This window comes from Boleophthalmus pectinirostris, unplaced genomic scaffold (assembly GCF_026225935.1).
Source record: "Boleophthalmus pectinirostris isolate CB_2022bp ecotype Guang Dong unplaced genomic scaffold, ASM2622593v1 HiC_scaffold_14, whole genome shotgun sequence".
Taxonomy (NCBI): domain Eukaryota; kingdom Metazoa; phylum Chordata; class Actinopteri; order Gobiiformes; family Gobiidae; genus Boleophthalmus; species Boleophthalmus pectinirostris.
This window is the reverse complement of record NW_026571047.1, coordinates 31,427,045-31,446,909: the sequence shown is the minus strand read 5'-3', so window position 1 is coordinate 31,446,909 and position 19,865 is coordinate 31,427,045. Positions and strand designations below refer to the sequence as shown.

Sequence of the window (19,865 nt, the reverse complement as noted above, 5' to 3'; positions counted from 1 at the left end):
ATTCTGACTGTGAACGGGGTCGCCTCTCCACAGATCTGACCTCTAACTTGGTCTGGTTTGGTGATAGAATGAAGGTAGAATGGTTTAATGCCACACTGTGAAACATTCCGACAATAACAAACCATAGAGAAAAGCATTTGACAGACCGTCCATCAGAAAAGTTACACAATGCACCTTTAAGTCAGCTATCTTCTGTTTTATCCAAGCAATAGTAGTAACTTTAATGTTCGTGGTTCAATTCCTACTACCAACTTTGTGTCATTGGGCAAGACACTTCACCCAAGTTATAACATGCAAAAAATAAAACAAGTACGCAGAGGTTTTGAAAATATTGTGTAACTTTATTTATAACAGAATACAGTTCATTCAGACTGACAACCTCTCGATCCAGTTTCAGTGGGATGCTAACGTTATCTTAGCTTCTGTGGTGCTTCCAAAACACATTCTCCGAGCACCTTCCAGCTAAAGTCTGAACCTTTTGTGTTTTTATGGACTTTTGTTGGCACGTTTATTTTTTTTCTAACAGTACGTGAGAGATAAAGTTTGTATTTTGAGATTAGATTATAATCAGAGGTGGGTAGAAATCACTTATATTTACTTGAATTTAAATTGAAAATGGGAATGCTTTAAAATGTTCTGGTTAAAAATTAAATAAATTGCAAATCTAATTCAAATAATTGTCAAAAAATTTAATCAAATTTGATATTTCTTCCCAAATATTTCGTATTTTTCATATTTTTCGCCCCTACCTTTACTTGAACTTAAGTAATTTACTTTAGTTAATAATTTATGTTGAATTGAAGTTGAAAATGTGAATGCTTTAAAATGTTGTGATTAAAAAATGTATAAATTGCAAATCTAATTGAAATATTTGCCAACATTTTTTTAATCAAATTTAATATTTTTTTCAAATTTTTTTGTATTTTTTTCCTACCATTACTTAAACTCCAGTAATTTACTTTTGTTAATGATTTAAGTTGAATTTAAGTTGAACATTTGAATGCTTTAAAATGTCCTGATTCAAAATTAAATACATTACAAATCTAATTGAAATATTTGCGAAATTTTTTTAATCAAATTTGGTATTTTTTGCCAAATTTTTCATATTTTTCTATTTTTTTTTCTTCTTCTTCTTTACTTGAACTTCAGTAATTTACTTTTGGTAATTCTGTGTTCGATGAACTTAAACCAAAAGTGACAAAAACTTTAAATGACATTACAAAGATTTTAACATTTGTGAATATTATACTTTACCATAGCAACAGGGTATTTATTTATCAATTAGAATACATTTTGACATTATTGTATGTTTTTTGTCTTTCAGATTACATCACAACTAAAAAATAACTTTCAAATTGTTAATAATTTAAGTTGGTGACTCCAGACTGAATAACTACTTTTACACATTGTTACTCATAGTAGAATTTACTGTATTGCTTCACTCACCTGAAATGTCCCACAGTATAGCATTAAACCCATCTAAGTCTATGGAGACCAAAAGTGGGCTCTTCTAGGCCCAGTTACAGGTCAGATCTGTGGCGAGGCAAGCCGGCTCATAGTAGGAATGCATGTTTTAAGGTATATTTTTGCAATTAAAAAAAACACCTGTCATCGATTAAGTTTAATGCCATACTGTGGAACATTCCAGGCCAAAGCAACAGCACTTCCATGGAGACTAGCAGGTGGCATAAATTCCACTAGAAAAGTTACGCAGTGCTTCTTTAACTTCTTCAGATTATGGAAAATGAAGAAAAATTAACCCAGTAATTTCATTTATTTGTGTATTTTTATTTGTTTATCTGTCCGTATATAAAGAAATACCTGTGTAATTTAATTTGAGTAATGTTTGGACTACTTGAGCACACTTAAATGTTAAATTAATGGTGTTTCGGTAAATATACGTCCACTCTACCCACCTGTGATCATGGTATTGTTTTGTATTTTGTATTTGAATGACAGTACCTGCGTGTTTGTGGTGCTACGGTTGCCTTTAAACAGAGAGGAGATCAGAAATGTGGTCATATATAAGGCATTAGGTATATGTCCTGACAACGGGAGAAAGTACAGGAGAAGACACGCCCACTTTCAATGTCAAACAATGGGATCTTACAATATTTATAAAGAAAATAGGCAGTGATCAGAGAATATAGTGTTTTTTAGGTACAAATACGTTCAGAAATGTGACTCTTGTGTTGTTTGTCAGCTCATATTTCCATATTTTTGCTACTTCTGGACGTGTTTAAAATGTGAACTTTGAAAAGAATCCTATAATTAAAACAAAAATTGCAATTAGATATTTAGACGTTGTTAAATGTGCTCTGAAATACATGGGTTTCTTGTATTAGTTTCGGTTTTATCTGAAATGTGAATGCTGTAAAATGTCCAGATTATAAATTTTATAAACTGCAAATGTATCTGAAATATCTGGCAAAAAATTGAATCAAATTTTATTTTTTTTTTTCAAAATTTTTCAGCCAACTTTTAAATTTTAACTAATATTTTTTCCCTCTTCTATGGTTGATAAAGTTCAAACATGGGATTCTTATATTAGTTTCAGTTTGATCTCAAATGTGAATGCCGTAAAATGTCCAGATTATTATTTTTTTTAAATTGCAAATCTATCTGAAATATTTGTCAAAAAATAGGCTAAGATTTTATACTTTTTGCCAAATTTTTCAGCCAACTTTTACATTTCAACTAATTTTCTTTCTCTCTTTTATGGTTGATAAAGTTAATCATATATTGAAAAACAATGGGGTTTTGATAGTGGCCTTAATACAAAGCCACTGGAGTATCTGAAAAATTATAAAATAAAAATAATAGTTTAAAAGTTTCCACAAAATAAGGGTTTCTAAATGGATGATCGAAATGAATTGAACTGGTTTTGATTTCTGCCTAGCAACAAGTATAATTTTTCTCCTAATGAAGCTCCCATTGGTCGACATTGAGGGACACGCCTTCTCTTCTTACTTGAATTTCAGCTTGTTCAAATTACTCAATCTTGAATGCAGCAATCAGAGGCCATTTGAATAAACAATAAATAACAAAACAACATAAATAATTCTTACATTAAAACACATTTCCAAACACTCAAACTATGTCGTATTGGCAGAACGTCAAAGGGACCCCAGACCATCACCAAAACTCTTTGACTGTTTTGAACTAATATTTTGAAATTATGATACGTACAAAATTGTCATGCACAGATGGTTGTATTTCTAATAACTTTTTAACCAAATTTTGTGACTAGAAAGTAGAAAAAAAAAAAAAAAAAAACTTTCCTTTTACCAATCCTTTTTATAATATGGCAGTATTCGTTTTTGACAGTTTCCAACATCTCACGAAAACGTAAAATGTAAACGCAAATGGTAAAATTGAAATATGGATTGACAAAAAAGTAGAATTACAAAAATAATTACACTAAAATAAGTTAATTTTATATATAATAGCAGTTCTTCTGGTGGTAACTTTGATAATTAGTAAAGATGGGATGAGATACAATTCTTTATCCCAAGTGTGAATGCTGTAAAATGTTCAAATTATACATTTTATAAACTGCAAATCTATCTGAAATATTTGACAAAAAACTGAATCAAAATTGATATTTTTTCCAAAATTTTCAGCTAACTTTAAATTTTTTTAAACTAATATTTTTACCCTCTATTATGGTTGATAAAGCTCAAATGTGGGATTCTTGAATTTGTTTCAGTTTTATCTCAAATTTGAATGCTTAAAAATGTCCGGATTAAACGAGACAAGACGAGATTTTGAAATTTTTTAGGTTATATTAAAAACTTTGTGCATTTCACTTCCCAATTTTAGTCTCAACATTTTCTGCTGTCATTGTAGATCTGCTTTTTCTCAAATACGTAACTCGTCAGTACTTTAGTTTTTCAATCCAAACGTAAAACGTGAGGAAAAAATCTCACAGGATCGTTTTCACTATGTGTGTACGAAATCTTGTTCCATCCCTTCGAATTAGTCCAAATTTCATAAACACTGAATTTGATTTTCCAGAGTTTTTAACGTGGCTTATCGATAAAATTCAAAAAATTCCAAATTGTAGAATAGATGCTGATCCCTGTTTCCACGGAGATGCTATTGTTTTGCCTGGAATGTTCCAACGTACAGCATTAAAAACCATGGAGACAGGCTATAGGTCACACCTCTAGACCAAGTCACAGCTCGGATCTGTGGAGAGGCGAGCCTGCTCCTGGTGAGAATGCACGGTTTTCAAGATAAACAATAAAACATCTGCGATAAATGTAAGACGTTTAATGCCATACGGTGGAATATTCAAGCCAAAGCAATAACATCTCCAAGGAAACAAGAAGATGGAAGACTGAAAAGACCAGAAAAGTTTTTAAAAATGTACTTTGTAATCTTAAAATTAATATATCTTTATTTCAAAACTTAATAACGGAACAATTGCACTTTAACAATACGGTAACATTGTGCATTTCTGATAACATCTTGTTTATTTATGCAGGTTGTTTTGGGTTGGGTCTGGATTCCCTTTTTCTGATAAATTATGTGCCGTCATCTTTATTTATTTATGTATTTATTTATTTTAAAGCCAGCGATTTGAACATGTCTCGAACTTCTTTGTAAAAACTCTCTGTAAACTGTGACAGTGTCAAATGCCCCCTTCAAACCGGGCATTTAAATCCAGCTCCCATTAAAATACATGTGGCCAGATTCAAACGCCTGGATTCTTAGCGTTTTTTAACGTCCACGTCCGTTCTAATTGCTTCAAAACTTGGTTATATTTTATTTTTTTTATAACTACAGTTTGTTTAATTATGAAATTGATTATCAACATTACTTTTTATATATTAATATCTGCTTACTTAAAGAAAAATAGTATCTGTGACTGTCAAATATATTAAAATGTATTTGTTTACAGGTTTTAATTAAATACATAAGGCTTTTTAAATATATTTGGTCCATATTGGCTCTATATAAAAACTACTACAAGTACTACTACTACTATTTATACTACTACTTCAACTACTACACTAAAGTCTTGAATTGATGTAATGTTATGTAAAAGCATCAGAATTATTCTCTGTTTATAGGCATATTTCACAAATTTCAGAGGCAAAAGCGAAGTTTTGCCGGTAGTGCTAACAACAACTAGCATTCTAACAGAGCACCAGCCTTACTTCCCGGTTCGCGGACGATAAAACTTTGTTATAACTCGATAATTTGATATTGTGTTTATGTATGGACAAAAATATCCATGTCCTTTTGAATGAGTAGGACAAAAAACTTAACTAAAAATCGTAAACATAAAAACTGGCCACTGTAAAAATGTCTCGCGGATTGTGTGATTTCCCAGGTTTGAAGGGGGCCCTGAAGGCAACAGTCTCTGATCATTTCCCAAAATCCTTCTTAAGTAGCCTAGCTCCACATTTACTCCACGACGTCTTAAATCTGAATATTAGTTGCGTATAATACTTACAGAAAATGGTTGGCTACATGACTGATTTTGCATGAAAAAATGCACACCAAAAATAGCGAAACTGCAGAGGATGAAAAGTTAAAATTACTTCAAAAATCTAAAACGTCTTTGTATCATATCGTACAGTTAACGCAATCGGGTCTTGGATCCTAATTTTGCGATTTTACAATTAAACAAAAAAGGCCAAGAACTTTTTGCGAATTATATGTCTCTCTCACGTTGAACAATTTCTTGAGTTACGGCTACGGAAAACCACAAAAAACAAGCAAAATGTGGTAAAAATTAAAAAGAAAAAAAACCCTGGCGGAGTTGGCGATTTATTCCTCTCTCCGCGGGATTATGGAAAATGCTTTTAGCTGTTAAAACTATTGATAGTTTTCAGTGATCACATGAGGAGGTCAGTTACCATGGCATTATTATCAAAAAATAAAATTAAAAAAACAAAAAAATTAACCTTACTTGTGATCTATATGCGTTTTTTGTCCTGTTTTACGCATTTGTTTTTCAAAATAAAGGCTAAACCTAAAGCTAACTGAAAAAAACGTCAGTTGGCTACTGCTAATAACGCTAATATAACAGTTATCTATATACAGGCTAACGCTAGCTTGTGATTTGAATGTTTTTTGAGAAGAACTTGTTTATAAAAGCAGAAATTAGCTCACTTGGTTCAACTAAATATGTTCTTAAAGCTCAATTATGTTAAAAAAATACGCAAAGTTGTCAAATATTCAATGCTAAAACTAGCATCGCCACTGGACACTATTTTAAGAACTGAAAAATTGCGTAAAATTAAGACAAAATTGGACTTTTCCTGAATAGTTTTAGAACTAGTATAAGACCACATGGTAATATTAAAGAAACTATTTATTTTGTGTTGAAAATTACCTTTTAAAAAAATTCTAAAAACATATTTGCGATTAATTACAGTTGTAAAATCAGTATCGAGCACGAAGCCTTTTCCTTAGTATCGAAATAAAGTTTGAAATTTCAGTTTTGTGACACTAAAATAAGCCTAATGTAAGTAGCTTCAGATCAGATATCGCTAACGCTAGCAGTTAGCATTGCCCGCTAAGTGTCGCCATGGAAATTTGACCTCCGCTGAATGTCGCATGATGCCCTATGAAAACTATCAACATGACGCTTATTTTGTGTTTCTGTAATTAACGCCCTCTCCGAAATGGCCGCCGCGTGGGCAGTCTCTCAGCCACGGTGCGACCCGTCTCCAGTGCGCTGTATTCTGGAGTTGATGAGTTCCCGGGACACGCGCTTGGGGTCCGACGCCAGGCCTAACCAGCACATCAGGTCTATGAAGGCGGTGGTCAGGTTCACTCTGCAGCCGAACTCGCTGGTGGCGTAGTCGTACGGGAACGTGTGGTGGTAGTTGTGGAAACCCTCACCTGGAAAAGACAAACAACACGAGTTAGACATGTAAAAAATAAACTGAAGACTTCTATGCAATTCAGATGGGAGTAAATTTAAAGGTGCAGTGTGTAAATTTTCCAGTGAAGCGTCTGATCTCATAGCGTCTCAAAACTACACTTATGTATGTAACTATGGTTCTATGAATTCCAACGACCACTAGAGGGCAGTGCTGAATGTTCCCCTCGTGATTGCGCCCTCTGGAGGTCAGGAGGAATAAAATATAACTGTTGTCATTATTCAGTGATTCCTAACACTTGAATTTAGGTCTGCAAAATTATATTATTAAGGTTTTAGTGGGGCTGTCACGGTAAAAGCAATATTGAAATACCAAGGGCTCAGGTGACTGCAGTAGCTACATTTGCATTTTAATGAGGCTCACCGCAGGTTAAACGTTAACCATTACAGGTCGACTCGCGTGTCACTTCTGCCCAGTGTCAGAAGGAACAGGTTTGGTGAACAGTTTGGTAAATAATCACTGTGGCACCAAACCAAACCTGGGACATCCAGTTAGATTCACTCGGAACATTCAAGGTACGCACAGTGTGTACAGGCGCCCCCTGCAGGCGCCTCTGTGTGGGTTTACCGTGAGTGTACGGGCTTTATGTGTTACTCACTCGAGGATCCTAATAATATATTCTTGTAAATCGTCTGTAAAACTACATGATACTACAGGTGCACGTGTCTGTCATTTAGGCCTGGCTGTGGTTTGATAAAGATATTTTTCAAATACATCCCCAGTGTACATGTATTATTATGGGCCTCTGTGCAGAGTAAGGGTGTACAAAAATACTTAAATATCTATATATATAACATATCATTTAATGTGATGATACAGTTTCAATATCGTGGGCTATGGAGTATTTTTTTGGTATATTTTAGTCAATTATTTTGTTACAGTGCTACAGTTTTGTTGCTTGTTTGGAGGAAGAAAACTCATTTAGGTGACACATTTGACATTTCCAATTTGTTACTTTCACTGTTGTCTAGTGCAAAGACAGGTAAAGTTACCGCAAGGGAAATTCTTGAACCGCGACAGCCCTAAGTTTTAGTGATAGAAATATTTAAATTTGCAGTTAAAACTACGGCCTATGATAATTTGGACCAATTCTGCAGGAAGCCTGAGGTCCAACAAACACTGAGGGACACACTTGACCCTGGATCGTAGTTTGAACTCTCCTGATCTAAAATACACCAGATAACAAGAAATTATCAGTTCTGAGCAAACTTTCCAGGGGGAGAACTGCAGGATAAGGGGTGTGCAAAAATATCCAAATATCAATATATCGTATCATTTAATGTGATGATACAGTATCGATATTGTGGGCTGCTGTATCGATATATCACCAAGTTTATTTTTTGGTATATTTTACCAAATTATTTTGTTACAGCTACAGTTTTGTTTCTTGATCAGAGGAGAGAAACTCGTTTATGCAACACATTTAATATTTTGACTGTTTTGATTATTTAAAATGTTTGTGTTTTATATAAACTTTGCACAGGAAGTGTTTTAACAAAGTCTTTTAGTGTCACAAACATGATTTAGCTTTTATTTTTTATTGAACTGTATCGAATTGATGTGAAATATATCATATCGAATCGAAAGCTCACTGTATCGAGATATGTATCGTATCGTGGCCTGTGTATTGAGGTATGTATCGTATCGGCAACTTCTTAATGATACCCAGCTCTACCCAGAATCCTCCTGCCTTAAAGTTGTGTATTACATCAGACTTTTGTGAAAGTGTGGGACTAAATCAAAGGCCCTGTGCCCTAGTGTCGCTCCTGATAATCACACTGTGGTGATTTGTCCACAGATTTATGATTTTCAACCCGAGTCTCACAGGATTGTCAGGTGAGCCAATTTACATTTCCAATCTCACTTAAATGACTTTGGACCCATTGAGGAGAAGATTTAGTAAGGAGATATAACACTGAAAACTGAAAAATGCTGCCACAGCTCAATCAAAACGAAACACCATCATAAACAATCTGCGTGTCGTACGTTCATTAGTTTTTCAATATAAAATCAAAAATAAGAAAATGAAAAAACAACTGTTTTCTTCATTATTTGTCTCCAAAACCAAAATGAAAAAAAAAGAATAACGATTAGTTTTTTCAGTTTTCAATTTTGCGTTTAAATGAAAAATGGAAAAAACGGATAACAGCCGTTTCCCGTTTACGTGACTTCAGTGACTGCGATGTCGGACTGAACCAGGACTTACCCAGGACTGGACCAGGTCCGGGACCAGACCGGGACCAGAGCAGGACTGAGACCGAGACCAGAACGGGACCAGACTGGGACTAGAGCGGGACTGAGACCGAGACCAGAACGGGACCAGACCGGGACCAGACCGAGAGTGAGACCCCGTGGAGGCTCGGAGTCAAAGCTTGGAGTCCGCTCTGGTCCCACTTTGGTCTCGCTCTGGTCCCACTTTGGTCTCGCTCTGGTCCCGCTCTGGTCCCGGTCTGTTCCCGATCTGTTCCCGGTCTCAGTCCCGGTCTGGTCCCGGTCTGGTCCCGGTCTGGTCCCGGTCTGATCCTGGTCTCAGTCCCGCTCTGGTCCCGGTCTGGTCTCGGACCTGGATCAGTCCTGGTTCAGTTCATATGCGGTGCAAAAGTCCAGCATCACAGTCACTGAAGTCACGTAAACGGGAAACGGCCGTTATCCGTTTTTTCCATTTTTAATTTAAACACAAAATCGAAAACTGAAAAACTAATCGTTATCTGTTTTTTCACTTTGGTTTTGGAGACAAATAATGAAGAAAACTGTTGGTTTTTTCGTTTTCTTATTTTTTATGTTATATTGAAAAACGAATGAACGAATGACACACGGATCACAAACCCTCGTGTCTCACCGATGGCGCTGAAAGCCACAAACTTGTTCTCGCGGGGGTTGATGTGTTTGTCGTAGGGTCTGTTCCCCCACATGTGAGCGGCGCTGTTCACCAGCCACGTGGCGTTCAGGACCACCGTGTAACGCAGGAGAGACGGCACGAAGTACGACACCCACAGAGACTCGCCCCAGAAATACCAGGGCACCAGAGTGGGCACCAGGAAGCACATGATCACCACCGACGGCTTGTAGTACCTGAGGACGAAGACAGAGGGCATAAGTGAGCGAGCTGCTTCATTCACACATGCTTTACACGCAAATCCTTCTTCTCTTTAACTGAAGAAACATAATGCAGGAAGTGCTCCACTGTGTTTTTATACTCCACACACCTTCCATGATTTCAGCCCTGGTGTTTCCATGAAGCTGAGCTCAGTGTTTTAGTGTTTTTAGTTTTTAATGACGATGACACAGATTTGGAGCCAAACATGAGTCAGACTTCACCACACGGAGAAGTGACGAGGCTAATGATCACCTGTTCAACCAGAACGGATGAAAGAGAGAGGGAGGAGGGAGGGAGGGAGGAGAGATGAAAGACAGAGGGAGGAGGGAAGGAGGGAGGGAGAGAGAGAGGCGAGATGAAAGACAGAGGGAGGGGAGAGAGAGAGAGAGAGAGAGAGAGAGACAGAGATAGGAGAGAGAAATGGAAAGGTGAGAGGGATGGAGGAGGAGAGGGAGAGACACAAGAGAGAAAGGGAGAGAGGGAGGGAGAGAGACAGAGACAGGAGAGAGAGAGGGAGGGAGAGGGAAAGAAGAGAGGGAGGGAGGGAGAGAGAGGGGGAAGAAGGAAGGGAGGGAGAGAGGGACAGAGACAGGAGAGAGAGAGACAGAGAGAGGAAGAGAGAGAGAGGGAGGAAGAGAGAGGGTAGGAGGGAGGGAGGGGGAGAGAGAAAGGGAGGAAGAGAGCGAGGGAAAGAAGAGAGGGAAGAAGGAAAGGAGGGAGGTGAAGGGAGAGAGAAAGAGACAGATAAGAGAGAGAGGGAGAGAGAGAAAGGGAGAAAGAGAGCGAGGGAGGAAGAGAGAGGGAGAGACAAGAGAAAGAGAAGAGAACGAGGAGAGAGGGAGGCAAAGACGAGAGAGACGGAAGGATGGAGAGGGAGAGACAAGAGAAAGAGAGGGAAAGAGAGAGAGGGAGGGAGGGATGGAAAGAAAGAGGGAGAGAGGGAGGGAGCAACAGAGACAGGCGAGAGAGAGAAAGAGAGGACACAAACAGTGATGAGAAAGAGAAAGAAGGCAGAGAAAAGCGAGAGAGAGAGAGAGAGAGTGGGAAGAGAGTGGGAAGAGAGGGAGAGAGAGATAATGAAAGAGAGAGAAAAAGACATGCTGTGTCTTCAAATGTATTTAAAAGCTTTAGTTGAGTCAGCTTTGTTGAGTCCTTGGTTTGGTCCTAGTCTACATCTGGAGTAGCCCTGATATTGTTGTATTTTAGTCCTAATTTAGTCCTGGTTTAGTCCTGATTTAGACTTTTTTTTTTTTACATAAATTCTGCTCTGATTTAATCCTTGAAAATAATAAAAAATAAAATAAAATTTAATAAATAAAAAAAATTTATTCACTTTTTGTATGATATTTAAATGTGCATTGTGTAAATTTTCAAACGCTTTTCCACATGCAGATGTTATTGCTTTGTCTAGAATGTTCCACAGTATGGCATTAAACCTTTCTATCTTCATAGAGACCAAACTAAACCAAGATACAGATCAGATCTGTGGAGAGGCGACCCCGCTCACAGTCAGAATGCCTGTTTTTCTAGGCATTTTTGAGCTATAAAACCACTTTTAATTGAATAAATGTACAAGTAAAAGTAGAGCTGTTTAATGTCACACTGTGGAACATTCCAGACAGAACAATGACCATCCATATATCTACAGAAACAAGCAGGTTACACACTCTCCACCAGAAAAGTTACATAATGCATCTTTAAACTTTTACCAATACAATTACAGGCAGGTTTTAGCTCATTTTGCTTTTTTTTTAATTTGCAATTTATTCAGTGCTTTTTTTTTTTTTTTCACATAAGTCACAGTATAAATGCCTTTTTTTTTTTTTTTTTTTTTTGTTTTGTTTTTTCCCCCACACATAAAATTAATATAAATGTAAAAGGTAAAGGGTCAAGTAAAAGCTCATTGCACTGAAAAATACTATATCACAATAAACTTCCTCTCAACTTCCGCAACAGCGAGTTAAATATAAAACAACTCACTTCCTCTGAAACCTGACGACGGGGTCTGAGGTCAGGTCCTTCAGCTCCAGCTTGCTCCCCTTCTCGATGACGTCGGGGTGTTTTCGGACCAGGAGCCAGCCGATGTGCGCGAAGAAGAATCCACGTTTGGCGTTGTGGGGGTCCGCGTCTGACTCCGAGTATTTGTGGTGGACTCTGTGATCTCGTGCCCACTCGAAAATGTCGTTCTGAAAAATGTAAACAAATAAATAAGTAAGTTTAAAGGTCTTACATTACGCAAAACTGACTCTCGTGAGGTCAAAGCCGTGTTCTGATGTTGTTACCGCAAACAAAACACGACTCCAGGTGTGTTTGTGATGAGGAAATGACATTATAACATAGATCAGAAAACATAATATGGGCCCTTTAAGAGATATTTTTATAGATTAAAAACAAGCTGGACCAAAACTTACTAAACCTTGAATGACCCAGATCTTAACCAGAACATAAAGGCACAATATCTGATTTTTACTGCCTTAAACATTTGAAAAACAGAACTAGTTCATTTAAATATTAGCTGTAAAAACTTGCTTTAGATCTAAACAAGGACGTAAAGGTGCATGATGTAACTTTTTTGGTTGGTGCCTCGTCACAGAGATGTCGTTGCTCTGCCTGGAATGTTCCACAGTATGACATTAAACAGCTCTACCTTACATTTATTCAGTTATTAGAGATGCAACAATAACCGAAATATCGTGATATCGTATCGTCAAAGTTCTCGCAATAATATCGTGGACCATCACAATATATCGAATTACAAATCTCTTTCTTAAATTAAGTGTTACGGTGCAGCAACAGCTAAAAAAAGACAGAGGGAACTACTAGGGGTGTAAAGATATCCAAGTCTCATAATACGATATCGTCACGGTATGAACCTCACGGTACGATATTTATTACGATATCGTGGGAAAACTCACAATATGTTGGGGAGGCTCACTTTTAAGAGATGTAACAATATCAAAATCTCTCTGTACGATATTTTCACGATGTACATCTCACGGTACGATATTTATTGCGATATTTTGTGGAGGCTAAACAGCTAAAACTGTTTATGTGCTACTTTTTCCTCTTAAAATGCCTTGACAAGACTTAATCCAAAGAACTAAGACTTAAAAGTGTTAGAACTGTTATTTCTTCTTGTCGTCTGCACTGAAATGGAGCAAAGGATCATGGTCTATGTAGTTCTCTCTGTTTTTTTGTTTTTTTTAGCTGCACCATAACTCTTCATTTAAGCAAAGAGATGTGTAATTTGATATATTGTGATGGTCCACGATATTATTGTGAGAACTTTGACGATACGATATCACGATATTTCGGTTATTGTTACATCCCTAGGAACTACATAGACCATGATCCTTTGCTCCATTTCAGTGCCGACGACAAGAAGAAATAACAGTTCTAACACTTTTAAGTCTTAGTTCTTTGGATTAAATCTTGTCAAGGCATTTTAAGAGGAAAAAGTCACATATTAACAGTTTTGTTAGCCTCCCCAAAATATCGCAATAAATATTGTACTGTGAGATGTATATCGTGAAAATATCATACCGAGAGATTTGGATATTGTTACATCTCTAATTGTGAAACTCACCGCCGTATCATGAGCTTTCCCACGATATCGCAATAAATATCATACCGTGAGTTTCATGCTGTGACGACATGGTATCGTGAGACTTGGATATCAGTTACAGGTGGTTTTATACTGTTGGTGGTTTGGTTTCAATGAAGATAGAAATGTTAAATACCATCTGGGCTGTCGCGGTTTAACAATTTCCCTTGCGGTAACTTTACATGCCTCTGCTCCCTGGTCTGTGTGTGGCGTGTGTGTAGTGTGTGCGGTACAGTACATGTATTATTAAGAGGCTCTTTAATAATACATGTACACTGGGGTTGTACTTGAAAAAAAATCTATATAAAACCACAGCCAGGCCTAAGTTCAGCCTGCAGCCTGAAGTGACCCAAATCTAATTTTTTCGCCCCTATGCTCCTGTATCTGATCTTTTAATGACATTCTGAACGACACAGATCCAATTTTTTTTCAAATGCGACCCAGGACACTTGGATATGTGCTCCTGAAACCGATACATATCCGATCTTTTGACATGTGACGTCAGTCTGAACGGCCAGGTCACATTCATCCCACCTACATGTCATCAACAAGCTACAAACATCACTATTCTCCTTCTCGATCTCCTCCTTAAACAAATAATCTGTACATGTTCTGGCTCCGGTACGAGAGCAGCTTTAAAATCTCCAGATGCTCAATGCTGCGTCCAAGTATAGGCGACTTCTGTAAAGACAAATCTCCTCACCTGGACAGAGACACCCAGAGCATGAGGACAATGGTGCGGTCCAGAAAACAGGTAACTGAGATATTTCCCACCTCCGACTTGTAAAGAAAACCTTCAGACACCACTTAAACTGATAATTAGCACTTGTGTAAGACGGTACTAATTGAGGACTAAAACAGGTTTAAACCAGGTTCAAACCAAGCCCAAACCCACATAAACCCAGACTGTTTTACCTGAAATGCCATGGAGTTGAAGCAGAATTTAAACCAGGACAAACCAGGACTAAACCAGGACTAGACCAGGTCTAAACCAGATCTAAACCCATTTTAAACCCAGAATGTTGTCCCTGAAATGCCATGGAGTTGGAGCAGGATACTAAACCAAGTCTAAACCAGGACTAAACCAGATCTAAACCAGGTCCAAACCAGTACAAAACCATGTCCAAACCCAACCTAAACCTAAACCCAGACTGTTGTACCTGAAAGCCATGGAGTTGGAGTTGCATACTAAACCAGATCTAAACCAGGATTAAACCAGGACTAAACCAGGTCTAAACCAGGACTAAACCAGGTCTAAACCAGGTCTAAACCAAATCTAAACCAGGTCTAAACCCATTTTAAACCCAGACTGTTGTACCTGAAAAGCCATGGTGCTGGAATTGGATACTAAACCAGGTCTAAACCAGGTCTAAAAAGATCTAAACCCATTCTAACCCCAGACTGTTGTATCTGAAATGCCATGGAGTTGAAGCAGGTTACTAAAACAGGTCTAAACCAAGACTAAACCAGGACTAAACCAGGTCTAAACCAGGTCTAAATCAAGTCTAAACCCATTTTAAACCAAGACTGTTGTACCTGAAAAGCCATGGAGTTGGAGTTGGATACTAAACCAGGTCTAAACCAGGACTTAACCGGGTCTAAATCAGGTCTAAACCAGGTCTAAACCAGGTCTAAACCAGGACTAAACCAAATCTAAACCAGGTCTAAACCCATTCTAAGCCCGGATTGTTGTACCTGAAAAGCCATGGAGTTGGCGACTCCCAGGAAGATCCTCAGGGGGAGGGAGGCCTTGTACGACCTGTGACTCCAGAGACGGTGAGCTCCAGCAGTGATCCCCAAAGCACTGATTACGTAGCACACCACGGCTGAAGAAGAAAAGAAGGGGAGATACAGAGAGAGATAAAGGTTAGACACAAGACTTTAACTGTCTATATCACAGAAAACGGATAATGTAGCAAAACAGAGCTGAAGAAAAGAGACAGAGAGAGAAACGAAGAGAAAGATCAGACTTAAGACTTTAACTTTAACTGTCTATATCACAAAGCATTGATTATGTAGCACATCACAGATGAATAAGAAGAAAGACAGAGAGGCAGAGAAAGCGAGAGAGCCAGAGAGTGAGAGAGAAACAGATACAGAGACAGAGAGGTTAGAAACAAGACTTTAACTGTCTATATCACATATCCAAAGCACTGATCATGCAGCACAACAGAGCTGAAGAAAGACCGAGAGAGACAGATACAGAGAGGTTAGACATAAGACTCTGACTGTCTGTTTATCTGTTTATATCACATATTCTAAAGCATTGTTTCCCAAAGACTGTGTCCAAAAGACTGAATTTTTTTTTGGGTTGCCATGTCATGATCTGCATGATATGTGTGTTTCTCCTCCTGCACCCGGACTGGAACACGCTACAAAAACACAGACAGGCCCATCTATCTCATTAGAAATGTTCAAATGTTAAGACATGTTTTGTATAATTTCTAATTGTTTTGTAATTATTTCATTGACTATTTTGTTCCAGTATTGCTGGTTCAATTGAGTGTTGAAAAGAAAAAGAAATGGGCTACATTTAAGGTCCAAACAGGCGACTTATGGATCCTTTTATTGCTGCTTCAGTTACTGTTTTTCATTGTTTACAACTTGAGTAATACTAATTGTTCAGAGAGACATGATCACTCAGTCAACAATAAAACATCCTCATTAATGTTCAACAATGTTCGAATTAGGGATAGGCATGATTAGTCGAGTAATCAATAATTGATCATTAAGAATTTCGTTGATCACGTTCATTTTTAATCGACAAACTGAATGTAGGTTGCTGTGCATAGTGTAGCGTAAGGAGACGAGGCTACGTCTGACACACAGTCCCACATTTGGGCTCTGGCTCCTTGGAGACACTGTTCCACTCAGTGAGTGTGTTTCCAGCACATCAGTGTCCCGGTTTCGTCATGGTGCATGTAAACGTAGTATTCCGGTTACCGAAACATAAAGAGCTGTGCTAAACCTGCACACTTCTGTTCTCTGAAAACATGAACCATCTCCAACGTGACACTAGGCCTGTAACGATAATCAATAAATCAATTAATCATACGATAACATTTAACAAGCTCGATAACTTTTCTGGCCGCGATAAATTCTATTTGCATACTTGTTTGACTGAATGTTAGAAGGCTTCAATTGCTCTCTGTTTCCTCTTGTTTAATAAGCATAATGACGCTTGAACCAATGTGCGCTGTGTTTATCAGCACAGCAGATGCGCGCGTAGCCTGAGTGCAGAAAGCGCCGCTGTCTGTGCGGCTAAACATGAAGCCGCAACACAAGCGCCGCTGTCAGAACCAAAACAGTTCATCATCGAGTGCCAAAAGAAGTCACGATGCCAAATCAACACTGGTGAGCAGGACACGTCTCAACAGCCATGTGCGTCAAATGCAGCGAGCGCGCAAACAACGAGAAAAAATTCATAATAAAATCTTGGTCCATTAATCGTCCAGCAAAATCGGTTATCGTTACAGGCCTACACCACACACACACAGAACAGACTCACCATCATCACCAACATCCCTCATAGAAAAAACACTCATATTCCACTGAGACATGTCCTTTAGTCCGACAGAAACTGAACCGCATCAGCGCACAAGGAAAGAGCAGGGTTTTTTTTTGCTTTTAGTTTATGCAAATGAGCCATGCCATTAAGTTTTGTTTCTGTAAAAAGTAAACAAATGTGTCAAAGCTGCATGTTGTAAAGTTGAGTTTATTTATGCAGATTAGTAATAATATAAAAACGTTCATGATTAATTAAAAATCGATCCAATTAAGAAAATTTAATCAAATACCCATCCCTTGTAGGCACCACTTTGTCTGAACCTACGCTTTTATTTGATCTTTAATCTGACGCAATCTGACCAGAAAGAACTGACTTAGCTGGAATTACAAGGTGATCTGATCTGTGCTGTTAAACGAGTCTCTGTCACAAAACATTACAGTCAACGCTGTAATGAACCCTGATCAAACGGCTTTTTTTGTTTGTTTGTTTGTTTGTTTGTTTTTGTTTTCCGGCAGCTTTTTTGGCTTTATTTACTCATGTGCACGTTGCCTCACCACGGTAACTTCTACAATATATAAACCACATACAATATATATTTGGGTTTCTCTGTCCAGAACATGATGTGTGGTGAACAGGAGTTATTTCAGACAGTGGGCTGGTATGTGGCCCACTCTCTCACAATCACACTTTTGTTCAGCACATCTGCACAAACAAAGAGGGTTTGACTGTCACCAGATCGTAATGTTACCTAATGCTGCAGACTGACTCTGACTATACAGAATAATGTGAAAGGGAGCGATTGACAAATAAACATCACACAAAAACACAAGTATATTTAACGACGGGCCAATATATACTTGCATTTTTGTGTCATTGCTATTTTATGGTCTGTGTTATAATGTAGTTTCCTCATCACAAACAGAGCTGGAGTTGCATTTTACTTCATTCAAACATGTTTAACAAGAAAAATTCTGCATATTTAGGCTTAGTTCTTCTCTCAAACTGCTTTTAAACTCCACACACTTTCACTAGAATCATCTGGATCATTTCAACCCTTTAATTGCCGATCTCTACTGAACTAAAGGTAAAAGGAGCTGTTAACTTGAAAATTAAGCTTTTTAGATTTGGACATGTAGACAGACTAATAATAAAGGTGTTGTGGAAAAATAAATATATCTCTTGATGATAAATAATTAATCCGTTTGTGAAGCCTGGTGAGTTTCTGGAATACAGACAAAGGTTTATTCTTGTTACAGCAGATGTGGACCGAGACTAGGCCTCCCCTCAACAGCCTCTCCTCTCTCCAGTCACCCCTTCTCTCCTGAGCATCTCCCTCCAGAACATCTGAGCTTAGAGCATTTACACGGAAATACAAGTTATGAGAGAGATGGGAAGATGGGAAGCGGAGATGACAATAGATATACCGGTAGATACCTGGGAACAGATATGTACAGAATCACATCTTGTACAAACTCAATCTCATCTGGCGAAAATTCAAGTGGAAAGTTGTTACCAGATTTTTCAGAACTCCAGATATAACTGCTAAAATGGGACCAATACATTCATTGCTAACCACACACATATATTTTGGTATTGTCCTAAATTGGATTTGTTCTGGAGGGAAGTTTTTCATGCCCTTAAAGTTATTTTTAATCAACATATCCCATCTAAACCAGTAGTAGTATTATTAGGAGCGTTACCTGCAAGAATCAGCACACGAGATGAAAAACACCTTTTGAATATTTTACTTACTGCTGCTTTAAATGTATAACCATCAGATGGCCCAAACCAGATCCTCCCTCTTACAACATGTGGATTCAGAAAGTATGGGATATATACCAAATGGAGCAGATAACCTATTCTTCAAGGATTCAAAAACCCGTATTTATTAAGCCCTGGAAACCTGTTTTGCCTTTGCTATTATAGTAGAGATGACATGGGGTATCATTGTTGAAAAAGAAAATAAAAATAAGTTAAAAAAAAGAAAAAAAAGTAAGTAAGTAAGTAAACCGTATGTTTTGACCTTTAAGGCGCACTTAAAATCCTTACATTTTCTCAGAAATCGACAGTGCGCCTGACCTCAAAACGATTTTATGTGGTACACGGCGCTCAGAAATCTGTCAAAATGTTTTAGTACAACTTTCACACCGCTTGATGGATTGTCGGAGTCGTGTCCTTTAGTCTGACAGAATCTGAACCGCATCAGTGCACAAACAGTGAGCTGTTTTTTGAGCGCTTAGTTTATGCAAATGAGCCAAGCGGTTTTAAGTTTCATTTATGTAAAACGTAAACAAATGTGCACAAAGCTGCATTAAACACATTATTACTCAGTGTATATTTGGGTCCTCCGCATAGGAAATAAAAATCCAAGCTTGAAATCAACTTCATAACACACATTCACCAAGACAGAGGCAACACCGGGCGAATTACACTACAATCTGCCGATGGATCATGGACGCCTGGACTAAGGATCAGTCTCAAGTGTCGTCCATTTGTTTCTCTTAATGCGCCTTATAATTCAGTGCGACTTATGTATGAAAATAGACGAGAGAATTCAACATTATTGATACTGAGCTTTATAATCAGCGTGACTTTTGTTTCACAGACTTGTTAATCAACTTAACTTACATTTGAGGACAGGTAGTACAACAGTGGACGTCCTGTGGGTGGGGACTGTCGGGTCTGCTGAACTTTTACACATGTTAATGACTGGTCTGGTCTCAGGTACAAATCACACTCATTTACACAAAAACA

At 37.8% G+C, this 19,865-nt stretch overlaps 1 protein-coding gene across 1 annotated transcript in view; it reads right to left on the bottom strand.

Annotated features, from left to right (window-relative positions):
* Window positions 1-320: 320 nt before the first annotated feature.
* The window catches only part of scd (stearoyl-CoA desaturase (delta-9-desaturase)), a 41,747-nt gene continuing 22,202 nt past the window's right edge, over window positions 321-19,865 (bottom strand). The window contains exons 3-6 of the mRNA XM_020923267.2: window positions 15,299-15,429; window positions 11,980-12,185; window positions 9,742-9,974; window positions 321-6,861 (exon numbers count right to left, since the gene is read on the bottom strand). Coding sequence (XP_020778926.2) covers window positions 6,665-6,861; window positions 9,742-9,974; window positions 11,980-12,185; window positions 15,299-15,429 — 767 coding nt within the window. The 3' untranslated portion in view covers window positions 321-6,664. The remainder of the gene's footprint in view (window positions 6,862-9,741; window positions 9,975-11,979; window positions 12,186-15,298; window positions 15,430-19,865) is intronic.